This window comes from Hippopotamus amphibius, chromosome 3 (assembly GCF_030028045.1).
Source record: "Hippopotamus amphibius kiboko isolate mHipAmp2 chromosome 3, mHipAmp2.hap2, whole genome shotgun sequence".
NCBI classification, from domain to species: Eukaryota; Metazoa; Chordata; class Mammalia; order Artiodactyla; family Hippopotamidae; genus Hippopotamus; species Hippopotamus amphibius.
In genome coordinates, this window is record NC_080188.1 from 142,100,010 (window position 1) to 142,121,021 (window position 21,012).

General features: G+C 39.7%; 1 protein-coding gene across 2 annotated transcripts in view; it reads left to right on the forward strand.

The window, feature by feature from the left end:
* Positions 1-4,572: 4,572 nt before the first annotated feature.
* The window catches only part of FMO1 (flavin containing dimethylaniline monoxygenase 1), a 28,999-nt gene continuing 12,559 nt past the window's right edge, over positions 4,573-21,012 (forward strand). The window contains exons 1-3 of one of the 2 annotated variants that reach the window (XM_057729623.1): positions 4,573-4,673; positions 11,757-11,891; positions 17,772-17,960. In XM_057729623.1, coding sequence (XP_057585606.1) covers positions 11,760-11,891; positions 17,772-17,960 — 321 coding nt within the window. In that variant the 5' untranslated portion in view covers positions 4,573-4,673; positions 11,757-11,759. Of the gene's footprint in view, positions 4,674-4,824; positions 4,908-11,756; positions 11,892-17,771; positions 17,961-21,012 lie in introns of those variants that run through there. The other variant, XM_057729624.1, reaches the window with a different exon arrangement.

Genomic DNA, 21,012 nt, shown 5'->3' on the forward strand with positions numbered 1-21,012 from the left:
AAACAGAGTTTTATTGTTGGACATTCCTATACTTTGGGCTACTGGCCAGTAGAAAGTAATTGATTCTATAAGATCATCAATATATCTTAATGTTGAACTATTTCAAGTCTAGCAACCTAAGGAAACGGGATAAAAGAGTAAAAAGTCATTACTTACTGATCATCTATTATGTTCTATATATTATGAAGAATTCGATTTTATGTCATCATATTTGATCCTCATAACCGATTTAATGCATCAGGAAATTGAGACAGTGGTAAATGGCTTTCCTAAGTTATGTGGCTTATAAGTAAGCCCAGCCGGGTTTTACGGCCAGAACTGTCTGACTCCGCAGCCTGTGCTGAATGATGGTGTGCAAGATGATGAATCAATTAAAAAAATCATTTATTATCTCTTCATCTTCCAATGTCTGTCCTATATCCCAGGTAAAATATCATGTTAATCAATTTTATTCCCTCTCTACACTCCAAAACTGGAGCTGATCCCCAGCAGAACTAAGAAGCTGATGAAATACAAGTTGTCAAGGAAGATTCAAAATAGTTTTAATATGTTTGTGTCTAATACAATAATGTAAAATTGTATGAATGTCTACATTAATAAGTATATTAGGGCTTCCTAGGTGGCGCAGTGGTTAAGAATCCACCTGCCAATGCAGAGGTCACGGGTTTGATCCTAGCTCCAGGAAGATCCCACATGCCGCGGAGCAACTAAGCCCGTGTGCCAAAAAAAAAAAAAGAAAAGAAAGAAATAAGTATATTAGCTTAGGTATTCAGGTATATAAATAAGAATGGGAACCACATTTGCTTGAAAAAAAAGTATTCTCACAAGTGCCTGTGGGGGTTAAAAGACTTTTGAGTTTTGGGCAGAATGGAGTGCTTCAAGGAAAAAAAGAGAAAGGTTCAAGTTATTTAAAAGAGGATGGAAGGAAAGAAAATAAGAACAAAAAGAAAGACTAGAGGCCAGCAGGATAGCAGCATGTTGGGTAGGGTGCAATGCAACCTCTCTCCTTGTGATTCCTCAACTATTCAGTAGAGTTATTGAACACAAAAAATATTAAGGTGGACATGTTGTGGAATAGAGAAGGAACCAAGCCCTGCACTTACACTGCTTTGGGACAAGACAATAACAGCACAGTCAGAGGCCAATGCAGATATAGAGAAGACCACGCTGTGTCTAGGAATACCAAGATGAGCAAGACAAACCAGATGCAAGCTTTTAAGATTTAGATTGAGTTCTGTAGTATTTACAAAGCACTTCCACAATCATTATCTCACCTAATCCTCACCACAATGTTGTGTGTTAGGTAAAACAAGGACGAGTATCCTACTCTGCAGAGAAGAATGCTATGGAACCCTGATTTCTCGCCAGTGTTCCTCCTGCTTCACCCCACGATGCTACTCTAAATATGTCACCATAAGCATTTCCTATTTGTTACGAACTCCTCAGGCAGTTACAAAATAGCACCTTCAGTGATATGACAGTTTCTAACTCACTGTTGTAGGCTTTCCCACTAAATTCTCATCAAGCTCCAAAGACATTTAAGGGAACTTAAGGTGGCTGCTTTTGCTCCAGTCCTTAGGTGGTAGAGGTCTGAGTCACTGATTCATGACTGTTGACAGAGAAAAGACCCATTTCAAGCAAAATAATTGGCCTTAAGCAGGCATGGTACTATTTCTACCTCCCCTTTCAGTGCTACTATTATGCAGGTGTATTCTCACAAAAACAAAAAGAATAACCTCAACATGCAAGGGACTTAGGGAATTAATCCCACTTTGGAACATGTATATATTTTTTTAAATCTATTGAAAATGGCATAGGGAGTTTCTTGATGCATTTTTTTGCCCAGGGAGGGGGTGGCGGTGGCAGGGTGGGTGTTGAAGGGTAAGGAGTTGTGTTTGTTTTAACTTTTTTTTTAGAGAGAAAAAGAAAAAGAAATTGCACTGGGTAGGTTCAATTTACAAGAGGGACTAAAACTAAGGAAATTCTATGGTCTCTTTCAACTTTAAGATTCTATGGCTCTAAATATGAATCAGAGCAGGGGAAGAAAGGAAGGGAGGTGAGACTTCAGAAGATGAGTTAGAAATACAATGAAGGAGCAACAAACATCCCTCTAGTGCATCAGTCATTACGAGCTAGGGATGGCGCATTAACAACCAATCCTCAAACGTCAAAACCTTGAAATGAGACAAAAATTCCTTCTCTTTTATGTACACATCCACTGGCAGACAGACTCTGCTCAACATAGATGCTCAGGCATCCAAGCTAATGGAGCAGCCATGTTGAAAGTTGCTGGTTACTACACTGAAGGAAAAGAGATGCTCTGGGATCCCACACTGGCAATTACCTCCTCTGAGCCCCTAAAAGACACATGCTACTTTGGCTCAGTGCTCACTGACCAGAGCTAGTCACATGTTCCCAACCAAACACTAAGGGACAAAGAAGTTCAATCTTACCATTTGCCCAAAGGACAGAAAGTCCAAATTACTCCCTAAAGAGCATCATCATCTATCAATTTGGTTTCTTAGGGTCTGGGTTCACTTCAAGAAGGGGCCTGGCTAGCTTTCCCCATTCCAGGGCCTCAGGTACAACTAAGTGACAGTAAACCCTAAAAATAGCAGAAAGTGAAGGTGCCACTGAAGGCCAGTCTTCTCGTTTTTAATTACTATAAGTTTCTTGCTAATTATGGAAGATGCTATGATAAATGATCGTGTTTACACTCAACCAACATAAAGCTGGGACCTCCTTGGTGTGCACCAAGGGTGCATGTACAAATCAAGGTAAGTGCTAAGTCCTGGGGTTTGGGACACTAATTGTGGCCCTGGCTCTCAAGGTGTCCATGACTCAATGTCAAACATATTTTGATTTTTAAAACACACTTGAACTAATAGTAGTCTTGAAGGCTTAATTTCTAGGTAAAAATTAAGCTTTGAAATCATCCAAATACTGTCACCTTCATAGCTGCAGGAAGGCAGCTGAGCTCAACAGAATCAACAATGCTGTCTCTGTGCCAAGTCTTAAATAAACCGGAAATCAGGCAAAGGGAGCCTAGTGAGCAAGCAACAGGCCCAGTGATACAGAAGGCCCTCTGCACGTAGAACCAAAGGGTGTAGTGATGCTGTGTTGAAAATCAGAAGAAAAAAAAAGACTTATCCTTTCAGAACCTTCCTCCTGCTTCAGTCTTACCAATCTGTCTTGGCGTTTACTCTCTGTACCTGTGGGAAGCATTTCAATATTATGAATCAATAATCAAGACACCGTATCTGGCCGGGCATTGATGTCACCATCATCATCACCATCATCATCATCGCCATCACAGCCATTTGCAGAGTGGATTTTTTTTTGTTTTTTTTTATAAATTTATTTATTTATTTATTTTATTGGCTGTGCTGGGTCTTTGTTGCTGCTCTCAGGCTTTCTCTAGTTGCGGCGAGTGGGGGCTACTCTTCATTGTGGTGCGCAGGCTTCTCACTGCAGTGGCCTCTCTTGTTGCAGAGCACAGGCTCTAGGCACAAGGGCTTCAGTAGTTGCAGCACATGGGCTCAATAGTTGTGGCTCACGGGCTTAGTTGCTCCGTGGTATGTGGTAGCTTCCTGAGACAGGGATCGAATCTGTGTCCCCTGCATTGGCAGGTGGATTCTTACCCACTGTGCCACCTAGGAAGCCCCTGTTGAATGTTTACTATGTACAAGACTCTCTACTTAGATTATCTCATCTTGTCCCTACCACAACCTTCTGAGGCAAGAATTATTATGCTTATCTTAAATTGAGGAAATTAAAGCTTAAAAATTATATAATTTTTGCAAGATTAATAGTCACTGGTGAAAACATTACTTAAACCTAGGATTTGTGACTCCAAAAGCCATTCTCCTTTCGTATATCTGTCATATTTCCCAAGTGCCTGGGCAATCATCTGTGCTCAAGAAAGCTTTAAAAATTGAGAAGTTGGGATTGACATGTGCACACTATTATATACAAAATAGATAACTAATGGGGACCTACTATATAGCACAGGGAACTCTACTTAATGCTCTGTAATGACCTTTATGGGGAAAGAATTTTAAAAAGAATGGATACATGTATATGTACAACTGATTCACTTTGCTGTACAACAGAAACTAACACAACATTGTAAATCAACTATGTTCCAATAAAACTTAATTTTAAAAATAATGAAAAATAAAAATAAACAGAAAAAAATTGAAATTAATAATGTAGGTGATGTATGATTTTAAAATAATAATTTTTCTCTGAATGGGACATGGATCAAAACACTTAAAAGTGAATCTTTGCTATAGCAGCAGTTGTCATGATTGCCTTATTTTATTTATTCCCTCCCCTTTGAAGAATGAAATCTACGAATAACAAAGATGCTGCTGTGACTCCCTAAAACAATTTCCATCTTGCAGGGAGAAGACTAAGTCTAAAGTACATATCACCAAACAAACAGTGTTCCTCTTAGCATTTCGCTGTTGCACGTAATCAAGCTAAAGTATACACAGTGGCTAATCTCAGGTTTCAAATTCTGCGTAACATCCCTTATCTCCCCGACAGGGTTCATCCGGTGTACTGGGGACTCCCAGGCCAACACTGGCTCAGGATCATCCGTTCAGTTTCTCCAAGCTCCAGTCCTAACTGTGGCCAGGCCTTGGCACCAGGGACTTCAAGTACATAAAGTAAGTAACCAGATATAGTCTCTGATTCCTTTGGATTAGCGAGGTGGGGCCCAGATTTTTCCTGTTTTGTTACTGTGCTTCAGGACAGAATCACTTCCCCAGAATGCCACTCCCTTAGCCTGTAGAGGAGCTGTAAAGCCACTCTCTGCCCAAAGTACAAAGAGAGTGGTAAATGCTTGAGTACTTGTAACGAGACAATAAAGTTGGATATCATCAAGTCTTCTGTGTACACTGGTAAGTACATTTTGGGGTAGACTACTAAGTGGTTAATCAAAGGGGAAAACTTGGATTCCTAATGCAAAGGGAAATCAGTAATTTTTCTTAAGTGCTTCCAACATGGTGTCCAACAATGCTTTGGAGGTTTGTCTACCAAATGTTGGCATTTGGCACAAACTGGGAAAGAGAGGCAACCCTCCCTTCAAATCTAATTTGTGTTGTCTTTTTTCCTGTTGTTAAAAGTGCTCCATTCTATGGGTTATAACAAAATTTCTTGATATTCATACTGTTGTCCAGTCTTTCACTAATTCCAACTCACAGCTGAATTCACAAGATTATAAGTTTTAAGGGTTTCAAAAATCTCTTGTACATATCCGGTTGAAGGCCATCTGATTTACAGATGGAGAAACTAAGTCTGTCCTTGGTTTCCTAGTTTCCCCTCCAGCCTAGGTAATATATAGGGCCTTGTAACCTGGCAGAACCTGTCAGAACTTGGTACCTGGCAGAAGTTTTCTCATCAGGTGGTTGTGTTTAGGAATAGGCTTGAGGAGGTGGGGAACGGCTGCTGGAGGACAGAAATCCTAGAACATGGCTCTGCTCTAACCCAAGTTTCTTACCAGTTTGTGCTTGTTTGTTACCAAGGGCTAAGTGGGCACCCACACTCCCCTCCAACTGCCATTCAACTAAATCTGTTAAGTCTGATTACTGCTGAAATGCAGAGACCACTTAAGGAGATTGTATCATTATGTGGTCTGTGCCAGTATCCATGTGCTAAGAAGGTGTGTACGTGTGTATGTGTGTGAGGGAGAGACACAGAGAGACACACACAAAGAACATAGGACAGAGAAAGAGAAAAGGGGAGAGAGAGGAGGGATGGGTAATGTACAAATAAAGAATTGGATCCAAGCACCAATGAAGATGGTTTCCTTTGAAATGCATAGGTGAGTCAGGCTAGACACAGTTAAGAAACACCGGTTAATCGATACTCTGCTGGACTAGATATAGGGTAGTTTGCGTTTCCTGACACAGATAAGGTCTCCTGATCAATTAAAAATGTATTCAGAAGGAAAGAGTATAACCCAGAGGTTCCCAAACTTCCTAGGTTCGAGGAGCTCTTTAGTGTGTAAGTAATTTATTCACGGGGCCCCCAGGCTGGAGTTCCTCTTATTAAGTAGGCAGGTCCAAACAACTTACGTATTTCTGTTCTTTGTATTTTTATTTTTGTTCTGTTCTCTGTATTTGTAATTTTTGTTCTTTTTCAAATAACCTTGTAGTTGTTTGAAAAAAAAGTACACAAATTGAAAGGAAAATAGTATTTGTATTTCATTCTTGAATAATCACAATCACTTAATAACGAGGTGTACGTGCCTCTGCGCACTGCGCTGCTCAAGCCTTGGAATCCGATCGGACATCGCCCCTTCATTTCCTGTTCTACGTCAGTCAATTTTTGTGCACTACTTGCTTTTTAACACTGCAACTGTCCAAAACCCAGCTTTGCAAAGATTTGATATCATCAGATAGAACCAGCCTTATCCAATATAAAAATTGTGAACTACCTCCAGCTAATACTTTGTTCAGTGTTCAAGAGACATGGAGTATTACTGCCCTTTCCTCAAATTTTTAAAATAACTCAGTGCCTCTACACACAATTTTGGGAATGACAGCCCTAGTCTCATGTCCTAACCCCCTACATCATCCTAATAAACCAAAGTGGGTGCTCAATCTGACTTCAATACATCATACATTTGCATCTTATTTGAAGTAGAGGCAGCAATATAAAATGCCCAGGAAAAGAACAGTAGTTTGTGACCCCATGGTAAAAATCAGTAACTTTAACTTTGATGCAACTGACAGTGATTTCTCAGCTCATTTAGTGATTTTGTGTTGCTTAAGTTATTTTGCTTGATGTTTTTTATAAACTCACTTTCATCCAGTGACCCTTTACCAATTTAATCATATTTTCTTATTTTTATTACTTATTTCTTTCATATTTAGTCAGTTTTTTTTTGGGGGGGGGAAGTTTCACTTTATTTTTTTTAATGGTTTTGATATTGTCCCACGTCTTCTATTTATTTTTTGTACATCTTTTTTGTTTGGTTTGTTTTGTTTCCATCTCTTTATTGGAGTATAATTGCTTTACAATGTTGTGTTAGTTTCTGCTGTACAACAAAGGAAATCAGCTATATATATATATATATATACACATATATGCCCATATCCCCTCCCTCTTGAGCCTCACTCCTACCTTTTCCATCCCACCCCTCTAGGTCATCACAGAGCACTGCGCTGATCTCGCTGTGCTATGCAACAGCTTCCCACTAGCTAGCTATTTTACATTTGGTAGTGTATATATGTCAATGCTACTCTCTCACTTCGTCCTAGCCTCCCCTTCCCCCTCATGCCTTCAAGTGCGCTCTCTACATTTGCGTCTTTATTCCTGCCCTGTCACTAGGTTCATCAGTACCATTCTTCTCGATTCCATATATACGCATTAGCATATGGTATTTGTTTTTCTCTTTCTGACTTACTTCACTCTGTGTAACAGACTCTAGGTCCATCCACCTCACTACAAATAACTCAATTTTGTTCCTTTTTATGGCTGAGTAATATTCCATTGCCTATTAGTCAGCTTTGAGGAGGCTTTCTTCATTAAAATAATAATGGAGATGATGATGATACACTGCTTTTAAAACATCCAATGAAGGAATGGCCAGATTTTTATTGCATATGCACATAAGGAGCAATAGCATTTTTAATATTAGTTTTGCATTACTGTGTGAAATAGCACACCAAAAATCAGTGGCATTAGTGTACTTTTCACCCTAATAAAATTTCCTAATATGTTATCAATCACTCTGCCTAAAGTACAGCAGTCACTAACTGGAAATGATTTTTAGTTAAAAGAATTGAAAGCAGAAAATACTTTTCCTAAAAAAGCATTTATTAATTTTTTAATCACTTTGCTTTCATATAATTATCAATACTTGAATAAGTGATTGGAAGCATTAATTTTTATCAGCATGTGAAGGCAGTATTGACCTTGAATGTGTATATGCTCACATATTCTCATGTTTGCTTTTCCAAACATGGGAACAATTCAAATGAGACTATGGTGACTCACCAAGTAGATCTGAAACAAAAACTTAAAGAAATAAAGAAAAAGTTCTTAAGGGTGACTTTGAAACCCATTTTTCTCCTTTTTTCTTTTTCTCTCTTTCCCTTTCTCTCACTGTCATTCTTATATTTCCCTACTCATTTCCTTCACTTGCTAGAAGACAACCTTTAGCCATGCATCCCTAGTTTCCCTGATGACTCTGAGTCCAAATAAACCAAAATTGTCAAGGCAGACAGCCACAAAAATATCAGATTAAAGAACACTCTCCTGAAGATGTAAAAATAACATAGCAACATCTATTCAGAGATGAGACTGTCCCAAGCACGGTGCTAAATGCCTTTTATACATTAGTTGATTCTTATAACAGGTTCTCCTTCTAGCTTCATTTTAGAGAGAAGGAAACTGAGACACAGAAACAAATTACTTGGGTAACCTCATACTACTGGCAATTAGCCAACACTAAACTTCAACTACCCTACTGTCTCATGAAAAGCCCCAGGGATGTTTACTTCTCAGAGAAGGCTGGCTGCATCCAGCCCACGCTGAGTAGCAGTGGTGACCTGGGGAGAGAATTTCTATTTATTGTGCATTTGATAGAAAGTCATTCTGAGAAAGGAATCTCTGACCCAGGATATTAGCTCCCAGAAGATATTTGCTCAATTACTTTTTAATTAAAAAGACATAAGGTGATGAATTAATTCATTTTACCTATCAGGAAATCAATCCTTTGCCAAATATTTATGCAACTACCAGTACAGACCAAGTATGCAGCTAGCAGCTATGAGAAAATAAGAGACAAGGCAAGGAAAATGGCCTACACCATATGCTAACTCATATATATGGAATCTAAAAAAATGGTACTGATGAATCCAGTGACAGGGCAAGAATAAAGATGCAGATGTAGAGAACAGACTTGAGGACAAGGCGGGGGGGGGGGTGCAAAGGGGAAGCTGGGACGAAGTGAGAGAATAGCAGAGACGTACATACACTACCAAATGTGAAATAGATAGCTAGTGGGAAGCTGCTGCATAACATAGGGAGATCAACTCCATGATGGGTGATGACTTAGAGGGCCAGGATAGGGAGAGTGAAGGGAGTCGCGGGAGGGAGGGGATATGGGGATATATGTATAAATACAGCTGATTCACTTTGGTGTACCTCAAAAACTGGCACAACAGTGTAAAGCAATTATATTCCAATAAAGAACTTTAAAAAAAAAGGAAAAGAAAGAAGGAAAATGGCCTACAGTGGGGAAACATGCAGCCTTATGCAGAAAGAAGACCAGCACACGTCATCCAGTGAATCAACACTGTAATGCAGGCCCCTCGTGTGGGGAACATGCTATTTCCTGTCAGAGTCAGAAGCATAGCAAGCCCTCCGTGGAGTCAAGCAGTCGTGATGCCTCTATGGACCACCTCTGGCCCTTACTCTCACTGCTCCCTCTCTCCGAAGCACACTTCCTCCGCTCCTCTGCCCATTGGAGTTCTTTCCATTCTTCAAAACCGGAACAAATAGTACACCTCTGTGTTGCCTTCCTCCCATCCCAAAGTCAGAATTAGCACCTCTTTCTTCTTGCTCTTACTGCCGTGTGTACATGAGACATATCTCTGCGTTAGCACTTGGCACAGAATACTGTATTATCGAATCTTACTTCCCCATTCAATGATAACTACCATAAAGAAGGCATCATTGCCTAATTCATCTTCTGCACCCCCAACACCTTGCCTAGGGCTTAGCAACATAGAAGCCCCTCAGTAAGTGTTGGAAGGCTGATTAATCAGGAGATGAATCATAGAATCTGGCTTGATAAGACTCTATGGGGCATTTCATTCCACCCTCTACATAACCTGTTAATTTCCTAATCACAAAATCACCAAAAAAAAGTCATCATACAGACTCTGCCTGAACAAAGTAAATATCAGAGCTTGAAATGCTGGAAAGTGCTTAAATTGACCTAAAATTTGCATATATAACATCTTCGATTCCATGATTGGCCATAATCCTAGTCTTTCTGTCCATGATGATTCTTCAAATGTTTAAAGGCAAATATGTATGGTACTGCCTCAGGCCTCTGGAGTAAGAGTCAGTATAGATATCCCTTTCGCAAAGGAGCCCAAGGCAATTCCATCAGGATCTAGAGCATGACCCCTCGCAAAGGGAATCCACTAGCTTTTCCCTAGTAAATCAGATCCAGTTGCCACAGGGAAGCAATCGGCTCTATAACACCTTTACATGACACCTGAAAAAATGGGCTTTTTCATTTCATTCAAGAAATATTTATGGGTGTTGAGCATGAATTACATTGGGTTCCAAGTGCAGCCCTGGACACTGGGGCCACCACAGAGAACAAAGCAGATGACGTCTCTATAGTTGAATTACTTCTCTGTTTCCCAGTCCTGAAAAACAAAAGATATATATCCAGTTTTGTGGAGAGAGCTCATTTGTGAAACAAGAAAATGTAAATGTTCAGGAAAAAAAAATGTCTTTGGAGTACTTTTTGCATCTACTCCATGACCCATGTGGTTTTAAAACTTACTAACTTGGGAGAGAGAAATTGTTACAAAAAAATATTTGAGTACAACACCTAAAATCACATGATATAGTGTTAAAGGTGTACATAGTGACCAGAATGCTATAGGAATTAGAAGATCAGAGGCTTATTGATGGGAAAGGCAGAAGAGGAAGCCAATTTAGGGAAATGTTTTTATAGCTAACAATGGCTTCTATTTATTGAGCATTTTCTGTGTGCCAAGAGCACTGCTAAGCCAACAATCATGTGTTGACTCACTTGATTCTCACAAAACACTGCAAGGAAACTCATACTATTTTCTCCATTTTGATGATGCATGGAGGGGTGAAATGACTTGCCCAAGATCACAGAGCGGGAACTGACAAAACTGAGCTTTAACCCAGGCAATCTGCTCCAGAGCCTGGTCGCGTAAGCAATACACTACATTGCCTCTCAGCGTTCTTACAAGTTCATGTTAACTCATGCCCAGGACCAGACAATCCTCCCCCTGTGCCAATGATGACACAGTGCTTTCCTAGAAGTGAATCAGGATCCAATGGAGAGAGAAGGGGTGATTCTCCATGCCTACCTTCCCACTACACACCCTCTCTCTTCCCCTAACGGCCATCCACTGGCAGCAGGTAGAAGGATGGACAGTGCGGCCGGGGCCCTGGCAGGATGCCAGGGACTGGGACCCACCCAGGGCAGTGCCGCAGCAGCACCTGTGGTGTCTGCCGTGTCTTAGCCCCTCGTGCCAACTCCACTCCACCGGCTCCGCTCCACTGTGGCCTTGTGTCACATCACCACACCAATCTGAGCTTCAGTTTCATATGTTTATGAAAAACCATGTTTGATAAGGTGATCATTTCCTGGTCTGCTGCTCCATTCCACTCTAGGGTTAGTGAAGGGAGGCTGGAGGCAGCAGCACCGTCCAGAACGCAAAACTCCACCCACTAAAGATCCGATTTCAGGCTCTCTGCCAAAACCTACAGTCTTGACAACTAGACTGTCATTTCACACCAGCTCCGGGTGAAGGTGTGGGAACATACCAAGCATGGGGTTAAACCAGTGACCTGAACATTTCTCTTCTCATATTCACACCACCAGAGACCAGCTGGAGAGGATTCAAGTGGAGCAAATCCCTAATCTTTCACATTCTTTTTCCTACTACGCTAGAGCGGTCAAGGATGGAGTGGGCCTCTCACTTGTGAATAAAAGGCTCTGCTTCATTTTCCCCACACAGACCATGGCCAAGCGAGTTGCAGTTGTCGGGGCTGGGGTCAGTGGCCTGGCCTCCATCAGGTGTTGTCTGGAGGAAGGGTTAGAGCCCACCTGCTTCGAGAGGAGCGACGACCTTGGGGGGCTGTGGAGATTCACCGTAAGTGTGGCCTCAACTGCTTTCTTGTGTGTCTGTTGGGAAAGGGCTCAACTGGTGCAAAAAGAGACTGAATTTCTTCCGCAAGGGCTGGTGCCCAAAGGGAGAGGCTAAAAACATCGGCTGAAGCATAGGGCAAGGAGGGCCATTGAAATCTATTTGAAAAGAAAAAAAGCAGCGCACAGCCTGAACTTGGGTGGGAGGTGCATCAGCCTCCTGGCAAAGTTCATCCAGAGCCAAGAGGAATAAAGATGCTTACAAAGGGGAGAAGAGGATGCAGTGACTGGAATAAGCCAGCAAAGCTCAGAACAAGCAGGGCAGGAGCAGAACCTGGGGGTTAGAGGGAAGAGACTGCAGTGTTGGGGGCAAAGGTATAAACACAGCACAGGAATTTCTGCCTCTGCCTGCAAGACTGGGTTGCTTATACCTGCTGCTTTTTTCCAGCCCTGCTTTATCTGAAGTAAAGTGACACAAGACTCGGTGTAGGATGAGTTCTTTACTCAGAGTCTTGCTGTCCAGGCAATTCCAATCCATGCCAAGAACAATCAGAAGTAGAGAATGTGAGTTTAGAGACTTTTTTTTATTGTCTGAACAAAAGAAAAAAAAAAGTAATATTCTCAAATCTCAGCAGGACTACAGTATGGATTGGAGAGGGAAAAGGGGTGAGGAAGAAGGAGAGGCAACTACAACATTCACCCTTGACTGTCCTGGGGCCCAGGGGAACCACCGGAGCCCTGCTGGGGGCCACCGGAGTCCTCTGAGCTCCATGGCTCAGCCAGGGAGTCATTTGCAGCTGATCTCCCCAAACCCCCTATTTTCCCTTTTTCTTGAGAGAGCAAGAGCATTTCCCAGGTGCTAAGGAGAAGCTGTCAGGAAAGGAGCAAGGTGTCAGATATCCTGGCCTCAGAGCCCCGAAGGGGCCAAGAGAAAGACCTCACATTCCTTTATTATAGAAGGGTGGAAACTGGAACGGGAATAAAGTAATTATTTTCTAATTCAGTGAGCAAAGCCCCAGAGAGGCCAAGGTTGCTAGTTTAGTCCCAGCATAGACCAGCTTGGCTCGCATAAAGAACTGCATATCTTGAAATGTGTCCAACCACCAAATGCGACCATCAACCCACAGAGACCACCCCCACAGGGGGCCTAGGGAAAAGAGAACATCTGGTCCCACGATTCAAACCACATACATTCCAGTAAGAGGGCAGAAACCTGACACGCATGTCACAACTCTAGCTTCTCACGCCCACTGAAGACATTGCTAATCAAATACTACACCCTTCCCTAAGGAGCCTCAGAATCCTTCTTTACATAGTGCTCCAGATAAGCACTACTCCTCCATCAGAGCTGAGAGCTGCCTTACAGGATAAAACTGCCAGAGTAGAGGGACAGTTAGCAGAGTTATTTGGTTAAGGTAATCTCAGTCAAAGCAAAAAGTGAGCCCAGAGACCTTGGGATACCAGACAAAAATGCTTCTTATATAAATCACAGATACCTAATTATTTACACACAAAAAAATTATCAATCTAAGAATCTAGAGAAACGAGTTTTAGATCCAGGTGTGCCCAATTGGCTGACCTGACAAAGCTTTCTTCCCACAGCCTGTAATCCTCTCTGGTGAACACAAAGATTAAGAAAGTAAATCTCCATGGTAACTATAGAAGAATAATACAAATAACAGTTAACATTTTTTGAGCGCTTACCAGGCACTGTTTTAAATGCGTTAGAGCTATCATTTCATTTTATCTTAGGGGATATGTACTATTATTATTTTATTTATAGAGGAGGAAACTGAGACACAGAGAGGTTAAGAAAATTCCCAAAGTCACCCAGCTAAAGACGTAGAGCTTGAAGATGAAGCCAGGGTGTCTGACTCTGGGATCTGTGCTGTCAAGAACTACACTCCATTCATTTCCAGAGTCTGTGCCACAGCTCAGGAATGAGGGCAGGCAAATCCTGGACTGTCCATGGAATCCCATGAAGTGTTCTAGGGAATGATGGTGTGCTTCCCATTATATCGCAGGACCAAGTGGACCAAGAAGCCAGACAGCCCTCCATTCTTGCCCTTATTATTTTCTCCCTCCTCCCCTCATTCAGTTTTCCCTTCAAGACAAAAATCTTTCCCCTAAGTGCCCTCGTGAATTCTCAGGGAAAATGTGCTTCCACACACAGAGTGCCAGGGCAATTGGCAGACCCACACAGAGACAATGCCAAGGCTGCCTGCAGCCAGGGATCCCAGCGGGTCCCGGGAATCCCTGGGGCAGCTTGCTCACTGAGGCAGACGCAGGAGCGGAGGGCTTAGGACCTGCAAACCCCGTTTGGCAGTGGCATGGACCTGCCACTCTCTGTATACATCCTAAACACTCCAGACCTTGTATTCTACCGGGAGAAAAAAACAATCAGTGGGAGGAAAGAGAGACAGAGCAAAGAAGTGGTGTTGGATTCCACCCTAAAGGCTACATGTCCATGCTAAGCTACAGTTTCTCCTCAGCTGACATCTGTGATACGTTATTTCACAATAGGCTTCAGTGTTTCCTGGAAGGTTTTCTTCTTCCTGTGTTTACAATTAATTATCTTCCAAAATTTTGCAAAACGGTTTTTTTTTTTATTTTCTATTTTTGTTTGTGGGTTCATTTGTTTTAAGGTCCCCATGGCTCCTTGACCTACCCAATTTCAATGAGTCTCCAATACTCTTTGATTTTACACATGCCATTACAAAATGCTTTAAATTTTTTTGAACTATTTTTATGGAAATCTTTACATGATATTACGCACCTCTCTACCCCCTCCTAGGTATTCCACATGTAGCCTTTTATTATTGTTAACTAGAAATTGGCAGTATTAACGAAGTGTTATTTACAATATGATGCTCTCAGGTGCCAGAGAAGAGTGAGGGAGATTTGGTCATACACTAACTGACCCCACAATGTTTACAGCTGATGTTCTTCTCCTTACATGATAGTTTCTTCCCCTGCTGTTTGCTCTTGCTTCTTAATATTACAGCTCTTTAGAGCTGTTCCCATTCTCTATTTCCTACAACCCAGAGTAAACGTGATCACTTTTAACTACATCAAACCAACACTAAATTTAGTTCTAATACCTGGCTTCAAGTTTAAGGATGTTCTAAAGCTGTGTTATCCAATAAGATAGCCACCAGCCACATGTAACTGTGGAATGCAGTTGATATGACTAAGGAACTGAATTTTTTTATTTGCTTTAGTTTTAATTCATTTTAATTTTAAAACCAGTACTCATTTCAGTTCATGGAGAATTTTTAAGTATGTCTGTTAACAATTTAGGTAAGTTCACTTTTTCCAGTGAAAATTTAGTATTTGAATTCAGCTATATAAAATACACACTAGATTAAGAAGACAATGTAAGAAAAAGGTTTTATACTTCATTAATAATTTTATATTGATTACATGTTGAAATTATAAAATTTTGGATATATTGAGTTAAAACATACTATTAAAATTAGTTTCATCTGTTCCTTTTTACTTTTTTTAACGTGGCTATTGGAAATTTTTAAAGTGCATATGTGGCCTGCATCACATTCTATCAGGCAGGACTGTTCTAAAGTCTTGTTACTCAAAGCATGGTCCATAACCCAGCAGCATCTACATGGGAGCTTGTTAGAAATACAGAATCTGAGGCTCACTCAGCATCTATGTGTTAATAAGATTCCCCAAGCAATTCTTAACAAGATTTAGAAGCACTGATCTAGAGAGCTGTGCTTCTCAAGCTGTGGAGGAGAATCAATTTTGTTTGTTTTAATTTCCAAGAAATTACGTTCGTAAATTTTACATTTGTAAAATACAATAAAAATGAACTATTAGGAAGGCGGAAGTGAAACAAAGGAGAATATCAAAACATAAATTCAAGTTTCTTTGAAAGTGTGCACAAGGCAATTGCTGTAGAGAATCACTATTACACTTGTAACTTTTTGCCAGACAAAACATTATGTGTGAAATACCAGTTCTCCATAGTAAATACCAGTAGGCACACGTTCACTACACATTGTACATATTAATACTTAAAGTTTTTAATGTGATAAGCTTGCTTCCTGTTTGTCTTTTTATCTAATCTAGATTGGATGGATGACAATACTCCTCCCAAGAGATAACATATGTCTAAACTGTTTCTAAGTTTTGCTTAATAGCACACATAGTAGAGAAACAAGGCTCATAGAATATGAGAATGGAATGGAAGAAAAGATTTTAAAGCAACCTCAGCAAGCTCTGGATATCCTTTTTTTTTTAACAGCTATCCAAAATGAAGCAAGTAGCGCTGTATCTTTAAAACTTAACGTCGGCACTTTATCAGTAGTCATTTCTGATCATTTATTCTGTAAAGTTATAATCAAATATCAATTACCTTTCAGTGAAAGAAAATAATTATAGCTTCTATGCACTTTTGGATAACAGTTTTCAAACTAACCTTAAAACGTCACACGTTGTAATGTAGTCCTACCCACATGACTAGTACCCAGTTCAAATCCCACACAACTCATTGCATGACTTAGAGAAAACCAAGACTGATCTATGTCCCATTCATCACAAAGGAGTCCACATGCCTGGATACTGACCAATGTCAAATTATTGCTATAAAAGTTTCCAGGTGTTTACCCTCAACTTTGGTTACTTCTATTGTCATAAACTGGTAGCAAACAGTTCATATCGGTCTGGCTCTGCTGACTATGTCTTTGAATAGCTCCGCTTTAGATCTTATTCTTTATGACTAAAAGAGTAGGATTTAAATTTTTCTCAGAAGTCATTTAGATTCCAGTTTTCTAGATTTAGTCTGGACAAATGAGACTGTCAGATGTGAGGCCACAGATAAGCAAGATAACGTGAACTCATCAGTTGATGAAATTGATATCATTCATTCAAACTACAAAGACATGTTTATAGTTTTAGTCTCTGTTATGACTACACATTTCATGCAGATCTAGTCACACCTTTTGAGGGAACAAAGTAAATCTTCTCCATATATGAGGTTTATGTTCACATTTCTACTTGTTCACACAAATAAAATAATTTTTTTCTCAAAGGAAAAAAGAACTATACATATCCAAGATGGCAAATAATATTAAAATACTAAGAAATTTCCATTGAAATTAGAACAATTCTTCATAATACATCCAAAAGACAGAGGCAATGTATATGCCTAAATGAATAACAAAAACTGTCCAATATTCAACCTTATCGTAATTGTCTGAGATGTTGCTATTTGCTAGTTATCAAAGTCAAAATTGGGGTGGAAGATTATTCAGTGTTTTGCCATGCTCACAGTTGTCTAATCTGCAAACCTTTGACCTGCTTCCTCTCCCAAACCTTAAATCCAATCAGTTTCACAATCCTATGCATTCTACCTTTCTGCTGCCTCACAAATCCCACCTCTCTCTTGGTTTCAACTGCCACTGCCTTTGCTCAAATTCCTTACCTTTAGATACAAAACCTTCATAATCTAAACCCCCTTTCTCCATAATCCTTTCGACAATACCTCATGAAATTAAAGTACCTAGCAAATGTTCATCATCTAGATGCTATCAGTACTTCCTGGCTGTGGTGTATTTCCATATTCTCCTGTATTTTGCAGTGATGCTGTGTGAATCTGGACAGGTGAGTTTATCCCAGGTTTGTTAGCAGATAATGGATGAAATTGTATCCTGATCATGATATTCATAGTGGGGTCCAATATTCATCACCTTTCAAGTAAGTGCAGGATAGCAAATCCCATTAGAAAGTAGCAGGTAGCATACATAAATTGTCTGGGTCACCTTAATCTTAGCCAATGCTTGATATGTCTAAAAATTAACATCCATTTTATGTGTGCTCGCATATGCACACAAGCATACACATTCATGTGCTTGCACTGTTTGTACAGGAACACGTTGAAGAAGGCAGAGCCAGCCTCTACAAGTCTGTGGTTTCCAACAGCTGCAAGGAGATGTCTTGTTACCCCGACTTTCCATTCCCAGAAGATTGTCCAAACTATGTGTCAAATTCTCAATTCCTGGAATATCTCAAAATGTATGCAAACCAGTTCAACCTTCTGAAATGCATTCAATTCAAGGTAAGAAAGATACAAAACATCAGATAGTAGTTAAGAAGTATTTCCTACCTATTTTCTCTTATCTCTGTCTACCCCTAGGCTCTGTAGATGAGCTAATGAACTGGCAAGATTGATGACACCTGGTTGGATTCCTTTTCCCCTTTTGTTTACAATCAACCTAAGTAGATCGGGAGGTGGAAGTAGATACTTTGTCTAAGGATTCACCTGTATAAATTTTTAGTTTGCAATGCTTACATCCAAGTATCCAAATGTACCTTAAAAATGTCAAACCACATTTTCAGTTTGGGCCAAATGCCTGTACACAGGTACACTGAGAACTTCCTATCAGCTCCTGGGTACTCTCTTTTTACTATCCCTTTATAGGAATGGATGTGTATAATGGCTTATAAACAAGAGAATGTCACTGTTTGAAGGAAATCTTTTCTAGATATCCTTGGGAATAGAAAAATCTTTCATATTGTTCTTCTCATTAGCCATACCCAGCTCCCTTCCCATTTCAGAGGACAGAGACAGGGGGTAGGTAGAAGGACAGAGACAAATAAATATATCTTCTTTCCCCTCTTTCTTTCTTCGTTTTTTCCTGCCTCTGCAAGAAACACATGAGAATCCATGTGTTTCCTTTCTCCTAGTACCCTCCCTATCAGAGATGGGGCTGGTAAGGAATTCATGGAGAATTACACAGAGAAAGTAACATGAATGGAAAGATTGACCAAAACAAGTACCATATAAGATTCACATTCACAACCTTAAAAGTACTCCTGATCAAAATGAAATCACTATCTCAAAGAGGTATCTGCACCTCCATGTTCGTTGCAGCATTATTTGCAATGGCCAAGCCATGGAAACACCTCAAGTGTCCATTGATGGATAAATGGATAAAGAAAATGTGATAGATGACAGATAGATGATAGGTAGGTAGGTAGGTAGGTAGGTAGGTAGGTAGATAGATAGACAATGGAATATTATTCAGCCATGGTAAAGAAGAAAATCCTGCCTCTTGTAAACACATGGATGAAACTTGAGGGCATTTTGCTAAGTAAAATAAGACAGAGAAAGAAAATTCTGTATGATCTCACTTATATGTAAAATTGGGGAAAAAAAAGAAAAAGAAAAAAACCTCATAGAAACAGAGAACAGATTGATGGCTGCCAGAAGTAGAGTGGGGCATGGGGGAGGGAAATGGGTGAAGGTAGTCAAAAGGTATAGACTTCCAGTTATAAGATAAATCAGTTCTGGGGATGTAATGTACAGTATGGTGACTATAGTTAACAACACTATATTGTATATTTGAAAATTGCTAAGAGAGTAGATCTTAAATGTTCTTATCATAAAGAAAAGAATTGTAACTATATGGGGTGATGAATATTAAACTAAACTAAATGATTGTTGTGGTAATCATTTACAATATATATGTATGTCAAATCATTAGGTTGTACACTTTAAACTTATACAGTGTTATATGTCAATTATATCTCAATCAAACTGGAGAAAAATAAAAGTACTCCAGTTGTCCAAAGAGTATTTCATCCCACTTCCTTATTTTCCAAGGGACAGAGTAAGAATAAAAACTACCACAGTCAATGGATATAATCCACAAAAATATTTTTAATGCATCAGAATTTCTAATTCTGAAACATTTCCTTTACTACATGCTTCCCAAGCCTGTTCTAAAATGACTTAAAAAAAAAAAAAAAAACCTAGATGTTCACCAAAGTTTTAGGAAAGTATGCACAAGCAGCTGTCTGTGAGAGATTTTGTTTTTCCTTCCTCTCTATACATCCCAAATTTTCAATGAAGAACACATTAGTTTCAAGATAAAAATAAATTTTATTTTGAAAGGTTTTTTAATTAACTGAAAATTTATATTTTAAAAAGACAATTGCTAATACAAATATAGAAGCCAACACCAAGCACTTCAAATATTACAAACCAGACAGTGAACCATTAGGTGGGACTTGAGAAGTCTGTCTTTTTTGAAAACTGAAGAGGAAAGCAAAGCAGCAAAGTCTTTTGGTCAGTGGCTCATTTAATTTGACTTGTAAATTTCTTTTATATATTTTCTGAATCAGAACCTAGTACCCATGAGCAGACATGTACTCAATGAGAACAGAAATGGAATACAGTTGACCCTCTAAACACAGGGTTTAGAGGTGCTGACTCTGCACGGTGGAAAATTCCCATTTCCTCCATTTCCCGTGTGCCTCGGCACTTACAATTCCACATGCACAGATTCAACCAACCACAAATCCTGCCGTGCTGTAATATTTACTATTTTTTAAAATCCACACATAAGTGGACCTGCACAGTTCAAACCCATGTTATTCAAGAATCAACTGTATGTGAAGTTTAGACAACTCCAAACAAATTTAGCCATAAAGTTAGCACTTTTCAATAGCTCTCTAGAGCTGAGAAAACTTCAACATCGTAGTCTGTAAGACCTTTCATACGCTAAGATACTTGGAACCAAATTTACATTTTCAGTTGTATATTATCCGTGTTTCTATTAACAGAACTGTTGTAAAGAGACAGCTCTATGAGAACTATACATAGCAGAAAAATAATTTTAAAAATATAGAAAGACCTAGGTTATAATCTTGGTTCTATCACTCACTGTGAGAATTTGAGCAAATCACTTAAAAATTTTGGCCCTCACCACTTCTCTTAAATACCCCTCTATGCCTAGAGACTGTCATACAGAGTGAAGTGAGTCAGAAAGAGAAAAACTAATATCGTATATTAACACATATATGTGGACTATAGAAAAAAGGTACAAATCAACTGGTTTGCAAGGCAGAAATAGAGACCCAGATGTAGAGAACAAACATATGGACACCAAGTGGGGAAAGCGGGGAGGGTTGGTGGGGGAATGAATTGGGAGATTGGGATGCCAAATTGTACATTCTAAATATACACAGTTTACTGTAAAAAATAAAAAATTTAAAAAAAGATACCCCTCTATGACTCTAAGCTTAGAATACTTCCATCCCGGAAATGATGATTAACCTAATAGCCCAATCCGATGTCTAGGGTTATGTTTATTAATTATGTTTAG